This window comes from Sardina pilchardus, chromosome 5 (genome assembly GCF_963854185.1).
Source record: "Sardina pilchardus chromosome 5, fSarPil1.1, whole genome shotgun sequence".
Classification (NCBI taxonomy): domain Eukaryota; kingdom Metazoa; phylum Chordata; class Actinopteri; order Clupeiformes; family Clupeidae; genus Sardina; species Sardina pilchardus.
In genome coordinates, this window is record NC_084998.1 from 15,081,898 (window position 1) to 15,090,813 (window position 8,916).

The 8,916-nt window shown below is 47.7% G+C and overlaps 1 protein-coding gene across 1 annotated transcript in view; it reads left to right on the plus strand.

The window, feature by feature from the left end:
* The window catches only part of robo3 (roundabout, axon guidance receptor, homolog 3 (Drosophila)), a 72,604-nt gene extending 65,203 nt beyond the window's left edge, over nt 1-7,401 (plus strand). Inside the window, exons 22-27 of the mRNA XM_062536612.1 lie at nt 234-473; nt 2,017-2,204; nt 2,964-3,077; nt 3,587-3,763; nt 4,221-4,363; nt 6,572-7,401. Of these exons, the coding sequence (XP_062392596.1) occupies nt 234-473; nt 2,017-2,204; nt 2,964-3,077; nt 3,587-3,763; nt 4,221-4,363; nt 6,572-6,583 (874 nt within the window). The 3' untranslated portion in view covers nt 6,584-7,401. The remainder of the gene's footprint in view (nt 1-233; nt 474-2,016; nt 2,205-2,963; nt 3,078-3,586; nt 3,764-4,220; nt 4,364-6,571) is intronic.
* Nucleotides 7,402-8,916: the final 1,515 nt, after the last annotated feature.

Sequence of the window (8,916 nt, forward strand, 5' to 3'; positions counted from 1 at the left end):
GGTGGGGGTGGGGTGGGGGGGGGGGGTTGAAAGGGATAAAAAGAACAAAATGAAGCATGAAGAAGAAGAGTGTTGTTTCTGTTTACACTTAAGAATAAGAGTTGAGAGCGTTGAGTGTTTCTTATTTTTTATGTTTTTATTTACACCACACCACAGCACATGAGAAATGAGTTTTTATGGTTAGTGTTGTTTAATGTCGCGTGACTCTTTCATTGTTTCGTTTTCCCCTCCAGCTCCGAGGAGGAGGAGGAGGAGGAGTGGTGTCCGCCGCTCCCCGAGAGGACGTACCTCATGGACGGGACGGAGGTGGACGGCCCCGGTCCCTGCCCGCCCCCGCGGGCCGACGCCTCGTCCCCCACCACCTCCTACAGCCACCAGTCCACGGCCACGCTCACGCCCTCCCCCCGGGACGAGGGCCGGCTGGGCCACGACATCCCCCGGCTGCACCACCTGGACGCGCCCCCCCAGACACGGTACGAGACGGGCCCAGTGTCCAGGGATGTCCGATAGACTAGTCACTAGTCTTTGGTGTGAATTGGACTTAATAGGCCGTCATGCTAGCCTGGTAGTAAACCAAACCCTGGAATCTTTCAGATGAAGGGTCTGGCCACGAATAATAAAAATAGCCTAACTCGAGGGGTGGCACCAAGCATGCATTTGAAAATCTCGCTGCGCGCAATTGGATAACACTACAACCAATGTTTGCTCTGACTGACTGCCTGTCATGCCCCTCTGTACCCGGATATGGAGTGTACATTTTACTTCCTGCATCGGTTCTACAAACGATCAGGTCTTGCCTCTACTACTCGCATCCCAACATCATCTGTCCAAGGATTTCTAAAGTAGGGTTCAGACCAAAGATTTGCGACGAGACACGACGATACACGACGTTCTAAAACCTTGCAACTGCAACTAAACATGTTGTTCTGCGACGGCTTGCAACTACAGTACGTGCAACATCTAATTCACACCGCTGCAACTCGGTCTCGTCGCGTTGGGAATCTTTTGTGTGAATTGGGCTTAATAGACCGTCATGCCCCGCTGTACCCGGATATGGAGTGGACATTTACTGACTGCATGGGGTTCTAGAAACGAAACGATCAGGTCTTGCCTCTACCACTCGCCTCCCAACACCGTGTGTGTGAAAATCAATAAGAAGTCGATCATAAAAAAGCAATCACCATGGCAAGGCAGAGCATCCTTGGTGGATACGCTAGGATCCGACAGTCAAATGAATTCTACCAGAACCAAGTGAGCTTCCCAAAGGAAGTTTGAGAAGAGAGGGCAGAGTTATAGAAGCATTGCTTTGCATCATTGCTCTGCACAAGTTTTGAGTTTTGTTTGACTTGGTTTTGATTTGTTATTTAGTTTTAGATTCTTTGAACCACGTTTTGTGTACAAGCTGGGGGTGATATTGCAACTTGTATTGAATTTTATTTTAATTGCAGATGTTTGAGGCATATTTACAAAACCGCTTGAGGTCATATTGCATTTTTTGTTTTGATAGATAGTCGGCATATTGATGAAGACGCATAGAGAAACAGCATTTCGTATGAAAGCTCTGGTTTGCACTAATTAGAGTTGGCTTTGTTTGAAGGTGACGCTGGCTGTCATCTGCTACTGAGCCCTGCCCCAGAGGATGTCATCTTTCGTAACCTGACATGGCTTTGCTTGGGGCCAGACTTAGACTTTATGTCCAAGGGCTCAGACAGAAGAAGGCTCTGGCATTGTTGTGTCTCAGGCGACGTCTGAATGCTTAATTTGTTTTCTTTCTCCTGGGAAGACTTAAACTTTTCACCTTTGTCTACGACAAAGTGCAGCAAAGTAAATCGAAACCAGCAGCGCTATCAATTAATTAGAGAAACTGCGCGTGTATGAGCGCATTGCCATCACAACAAAGGGAATATATTGATGTTGTGATACACTGATGAAATTTTCATTAGGATAAAAACTTGATGAAAATGTAATATAGAGCATGGCTATATTAATGGTGTGATTGTGCCCTTGTGTGTGCAGGCGGATGCCTTGTGGACCCGTGCCCATCCCGCGCGCTCCTAGCCCGCCCCTGACCCAGTCCAACCCCAACTTGTCAGCCAATCAGGAGGGGGGACCAGAGGGGAGCACGCCACAGCGCTCAGCGCACCGCCGTGACCTCAGCCAGGGGGCGACGCTCAGCGCCGAGAACATCAGTGCAACCACGCCAGGTCTGACCCCCCCCCCCCTACACACACACACACACACACACACATCACTTCATCTCAGCTCTCCTACGCATTGACTATCATTTGAAAATTTCTCTATCCTACACACATGATACAATTCTCTACTACAACTCATCAGGCTCCAAACTCCCCATACAGTTATATACCTCATTATTAACAATCTATAATACCCAATAGAATCCCCACTTCTAATTCATAAACAATATGTTCCAGCCTCTTGAATACAGTACAATTCCCCATACACTTTTTTTCAGTAATTCATGAATTTCAGGATTTTTCATTCGTTCACTCATGATATAAATTGTGGCGGTCTGTAATAGTTTCAGTACTGTCTCTACTTGGAGCTTTAACACTTTAACACTTGCCCATGGCTCCAGAGTGAGAGTGTACATAGGTAAGCAGAGGGATCTGGAGACCATGGGGGCATAAGCTGGGATGTCATCTTCGATTCTCAGAGCTGTCATGACACTCCTAAAGCTCACATGTCACATCTCCGGACATCATGATATCCTATGACAGTATATGGTACCTGCCATGTCGTGTTTTGTCTGAGGGAGGGCCCAATAAGATGTACACTGTCAGAATCCTAAATAACAACAACAACAATAACAACCGCAACAACATTCCATTTATATAGAGCTTTTCCAAAGTGCTCACAGTGCTTCACAGTGAAGGGGCAGCTGTGTGTCTGAGAGTCATGTCCACCAACAGCCTCTTTTCTCTCCCTTGTAATGTCCACAGGCAGGACACGAGCCTCTCCTCTGGACAGCTCCCAGTCGCCCGCCGGACCCAAGTCACGCGTCAAGAAGAAAACCTCCAAGACTGGCCAGTACAGGAGAGATATGATGCAAGGAGGTGAGGCTCGGAGAAACACTCCCTGACCCGTCCCACGTCTTCGTGTGTCCGTGTTGCAATGACATTGCAACTTGGATGTGGGACAGTGTTTTTTTTTTTTATTGGTTTGTTTGGTTGTTTGCTGTCTGTTCACTGTGGATGCGAGTGTGTTGTTTGTGTTGAATTGACCTTAACCTTGTGTCTTCTTCATTAAAGACTAAGGCTGACCCCATCAGTTGTTTAGATGTTGATGTTTGTGTGTGTGTGTGTGTGTTTGTGTGTGTGTGTGTGTGTGTGTGTGTGTGTGTGTGGTGTGTGTCTGTGTGTGTATATGTGTGTGTGTGTGTGTGTGTGTGTGTGTGTGTGTGCGTGCGTTTTTGCGTGTGTGTGTCTGTGTGTCTGTGTGTGTCTGTGTGTGTGTAAATGCTAATTTGTTTGATGTACTGTATGTTTGTCCTGTTTGTTTGTTTGTTTACCTTCTCCTCTGTGTGTGTGTGTGTTGAGTTAACACGTCCTCCCCTCTCCTGCAGACCTGCCTCCTCCCCCAGAGCCTCCTCCGGCAGACGAACTCCTGGTCACCCCGTCGGGGACGCTGGAGTACGGACACACGTCTCTGGACAGAGACGGCAGCTCCGTCTGCAGCTCCATGGAGAGGAGAGACCACAGCGCCCCCAACAGGAAAAGCTCAGGACAGCGACGCAAAGAAGGTGAAGGCCTTTATAGTGTCTTGGAGATATCTGTCCACACACGGTCATGAATGCGGACTCTCACTGTTAAATCTATGCAGACAATACAAACTCGACTTTTAAACTTTCCTTTATGTCATTATCACTTGGATGGCCTTGATAAAGAAGTCTTAAGTGCCTTCAAATGTTTACCATGTTCATGAGAAGAGTTTGTACGAATGTTGTATTTACTACTTCAGAGGTGGAGCTCCAAGTTTGAGGTGTACAGTATGCACGACTTCCCATGTAGTAATTACAAGCTCACTGGGTCCTTTTGAAGGCAGCGTTAGCTAAGCTGAAGTCCAGCTCTTTAGTTGCCCATATCTGATCTGAGCTAAATCCATTCCAGTCATAGCTGCTGCTGTTTTCAGACTTTTTTTGTGGAGATGTTATTGTACAACAATGTCTGACTCGAGCCGCGCATTTTCTCCCATGGCAGACGAAGACATGGTTCCCTACACCAAGCCAAACCTCCACCTTGCCCGAGGCCAGATGTCCAGCAACTGCTCCACGACAGGCAGCTCCTCGTCACGAGGCTCCACGGGCTCCAGAGGCCACAGCGCGGCCAAGCAGCGCGGCGAGGTACCCGCAACGCACCACGCACCACAACCCGGGGCACCGGGATGGCATCACCACCACCATGCCATGCTGCTGCTGCTGCCGTTATCAGGCCATTACGGCGCGGCGCTCCCCCTCTGTCACATTCGCTCACGATCATATTTAGAGTTCGGCCTCTGATCGCTCCCTTCTGTCAAGAGCAGTTTCTGTCATGACCACTGTCAGGTCAGCTTTTTATCATGGCTCACCACAGCACCCACTCTTGGTCATGTCCACTGTAAAGTCCATTCCTTTTTGTAGCCCATCTTCTTAGTGAGCTGTTTAGGGGGGGGGGGGTGTTGCACAAAGCCTGATTTCTGAGGCAGCTTGCCAGATTACTGGAAGCCACCCAAATGCGTAAATGGACATAAATGCACACGTTCCCTTTATAATCTTGGTACATTTACTCATCCTGCTTTGTGAAATGTGCTGATTTGGTCTCTAAATGAGAAACTGGAGCACTCTGTTGGAGAGAACATTTGTTTGTCTGTGTTGCTGAATCATAATGTCCAGTATGGGAGTTCATGTCAACTCCGATGTCCAGCCCTGACTGAGTTTGCCTGTTTTATTGTAGCAGCTGATTGTTAGACATCCAATAGTAGCTGAATGGGAGTGCTAACCAGCCGGGGGAATTACAGATATTTTTGTACTTGTGTGTCTCTTTGCCGTTTGAGCCGGCTGTTACGAATTCAGACGTCGTCCCCCCAGCAAACACTGCTGTACGGTCGCCACTAATCCGAGTCCTAACATCCGCCGGAGACACAGACCCCCGACGCTCAGCCTCCCCCTCAGTCCCGTGGGAGTCAGCTTCTCTCTCTCTCTCTCTCTCTCTCTCTCCCTCTCCCTCAGGCTTGCCTCGGTAGGGTCTCCTAGTCTCTTTGAGCGCGCCATCGCCAGTGTGTGTCGTGACTGCGAAAGCCCCAAAGCTCTGCTACTGTGCTTTTTTTTTTTGCTTTTTTTTTTTTGTTTGCCTGTGCAGGGGTAAGTGGCCAATTCTAGAAGTCATGCCTTTTTCTAAGCTTGTGGGAGGATAAAGAGCTATCTCAGTTGTCGGACCAATTCCCAGCGTCATTCGTCCCCATTCTGGTCTGCTCAGAGAGAGAGGGAGGGAGAGAGAGAGAGAGAGAGAGAAAGAAAGAAAGAAAGAGAGGGAAAAAACAGGGCAATAAATAAGTCAGACTTCGATTGAAAGCCATAAATGTCGCTGCGAGTCGCTGTTATTTATCATTTTTTTTCCCTGAGCGTGCTCCCTGGTGGGGTTTGTGTATTTTATAATTTCCCCCCGTTGAGTTTGCACGCCAACACAAAAGTCAATTAACGGCTGGCTTTAATGTGTGCCGCGTGATTAACATGTGAGGCGAAGGCAGGGGACGGCGAGCGTTCCAGGCAGGAGTTCACAGATGAATTAGATCAGGAGGCCGGCCCGCGGAAACCCAACCTGTTTCATTTACCCTCCGCTGAGCAAAGGCAGCCGGACAATCATGGGAGAAGTGAGTGACTTAACCATGCTGTCTGGACGAAGAAAGTGTCTGGCCTTCAGAACTCTCTCTCTCTCCTTCTCTGTCTCTCTCTCTCTCTCTCTGTGTCTGTCTCTTTCTCTGATGAAAACATGAAAGGTTAGCCACACAAAAGAGGGCAGTGTTCGTTTCGGGGGAAACTCTCAGGTTACCCCCTCCCCACCCCCACCCCCACCCCTCATCCCCCACTCCCCCAACCTGCCTTGGCGGTTAACGTTATCTTTCCAGTCGGATGCCAAGCCTGAAAAGATCCCCTGATGAAGAGAGAGAGAGAGAGAGAGAGAGGGAGAGAGAGAGGGGGGAACAGAGACACCATCCCTTCACCCCAGCTCCACCGCAGGATAGGGTTCGCCCCTTATTGTTTTATCGCTTTTATTGCTTTGAGACTTTATGACCCACAACCCCCATAAACGCTGAATGAAGCGTCAGCCTCCGAAACAGTCACACGACCCCTTGTTCTCTCCCAGAGCGCGCGCAGCAGTATCGGCTCATATTCACGGATTCACGGATACACTTTGGGTGTTATTTTGGTCTCGGTTTGCCTTGTTAAAGCCCATTTAAGGTTCCCAAATTGAAAATGACATCTCTGGCAAACAGCAGTCGAAGAGAGAAGCCCTCTGTCCTTTGTGCCTTTGAAGGCCGCATGTCTCATTGTCTTTTCTCTTTCGATTTATAGGAGATGAGATAAGTGGACCCCACCAACTGAACAACAAGAGGAGACGAAGCTGTGGAGAGGAAGCGAGATTGTACAGAATCACTGTCTGCCTCACCAGAAATGAATCATGGACTTCTGAATTATGATTTTGATGTTATTATGTTATGTTATTGTTATTTATAACGTCGCGGGAGCATTTGGCTCCTCCATTTTCATATGTAAATAGCCATCTCTGTAAGGTTTCTACATGGACTTCTGCAGCAGCTGAAGAGGAAAAAAATATATTGTATTTATAATGAAAAATAAGGCGTCCAGTATAACAAGCAAGGTCAGTGTCTGAATGTGCCAACCATTTTTTTTTCTTCTTTTTTATGTTCGGTAGAAATCATATAACTTTGAACATGAACATAAACAATATTGCACTCTTTGTTGTGTTGGAGAGCAACAAAAAAAAGAAGAATACAAAGCACAATGTGTGTGTGTGTGAGTGTGTGAGCGTGTGTGTGTGTGTGTCGACCAGCCCCGTGGACAGACAGACACTTCACAGGCCTCCGCTTCAGGCTGCTTCCGCCAGCGACCCTCCGTTACTTGGCTTCCCGTCGTCATGGTCTGACCAATTGACTCCTTTCTTTTCACCGAGAGAGTCCGCTATTCGACTGCTGTTGTAAATGATTGTATCCATCCCTTTTTTTATTTAATGTTTCGGAGACAGTGTGCAAAAAGAAAAAAAAAGACAAACAAACAAAATGTATTCAGTTCAAAGAAAAGCAAAACGATCTGTTCTGTTGACTAACTTTTTGGTAGTCTTGTTGTTTTGTAAAATACAATAAAAATACATTTGTTGAGCTATACATTCTTTTGCCTGGTGTTGTTTGCCTGTGGCAATTTTGACAGCATTCGTATGAATACCCGGTTGGTGTGAAAGAAGGATTTAAGGTGGGGAAGGAGGATGGGTGGAGGGGGGGGATTGTTTTGCAGCTGTATTTTTTGGGGACTTGCTTTCAAAGTGAAACAGGCTGCCTCTGCCAGTTCACAGCAGATTCCACCTGGCTAGGCCTGCTCTGAGGAGCATGAAATTGGCTCTGCAAGAGTTTTGCTAGATTGCTAAAAGCAGTTGGAGGGGAAAGAAAAAAAAAAAAAAACGCAACAGTGTACAGCACAACATTGTGCTCAGACAATCCCACCTGAGGCATGGCATCCGCCAGCACGCTTTAGGGGGAGCGCTCCGTGCTCCGTGCTTAGAGTGGAGGGGATCTCACCCTGACCTCTAGGAATGGCAGTGCACGTTTAACCTGCCACTCCAAATCAAAAAGCAGTCACACCCGAATTCAGACGGTCTGTCTGTCTGTCTGTCTGTCTGTCTGTCTGACTGACCATTCATCCGTCTGCTCTGTCTCTGTCTCTCTCTCTCTCACACAAACACACACACACACACACTCTCTTTCCCTCGCTCTCTCTCTCTCTAACTTTCTTTCTCTCTAGACCATCCCGAGGGACTCTTTTTTTGGGGGGGATGCGTCTAACCCTGTGAGCCGTATTGGCTTCCACTCCAGAGGGGAGAGATGGTCTGAGATTTGACCTTTTCGGGGCATAATGGATACCTTACATCTCCCCTTTACAGCCTTTAAAGGGGCCCCATCTCCCCATAAATCATCCGCCCATTTATTAGGCCGGTGTCACCAAGGACACTCCCATCTGGGCCGCAGGGTTGAAGGCTGCCTCCCGAATAACCTTCTCCAATTTCCATGTTAATTACTTTGCCTGGAGATGGATGCCTTGTGACTTTATTGTTCGTTTTAATGTATGCACAATGTACATTTGGCACTAAAATAATGGGGTATTGTTCTCACACATGCTCGTAAAAAAAGCCAACGTTTCGATGTTGCCATCATGGAACTTATAGCTTGGCGTCTGACAAGATGCTTGTTGATAACCAGATTTACAGTTTCCATTACGAACAGGCAGATCGTGAAATGACATGGGGGAGAAAATGGATTTCATGCAGTAGGCAGTGTAGCCGAGAGTCAACCCCCTTTCTAGCTTGGAGATGGAGGGACACCGAAGTTTAATCTTTCCCAGCAATATGTGGGTCAGTCTGGGCTAGATGCAGTCCTGACTCCCCTGGGTTTGACCCACACCAGTTGGCTAAATGCAAGGATGGCAGGGTCCTGTGTGTCTGAAACCAGTTCACAGGAAGGGGAGCCCTGGCACATCAGAGACTGGGAACATCAGGACTTACAGACAGCAGGACTTACACCGCCAGAACATTGCATTACATTACATTACATTTAATTTGGCTGATGCTTTTTAACCAAAGCGACTTACAACATGGTAAAAACATTAGGCTTTTAAGAGCCATTCTAACA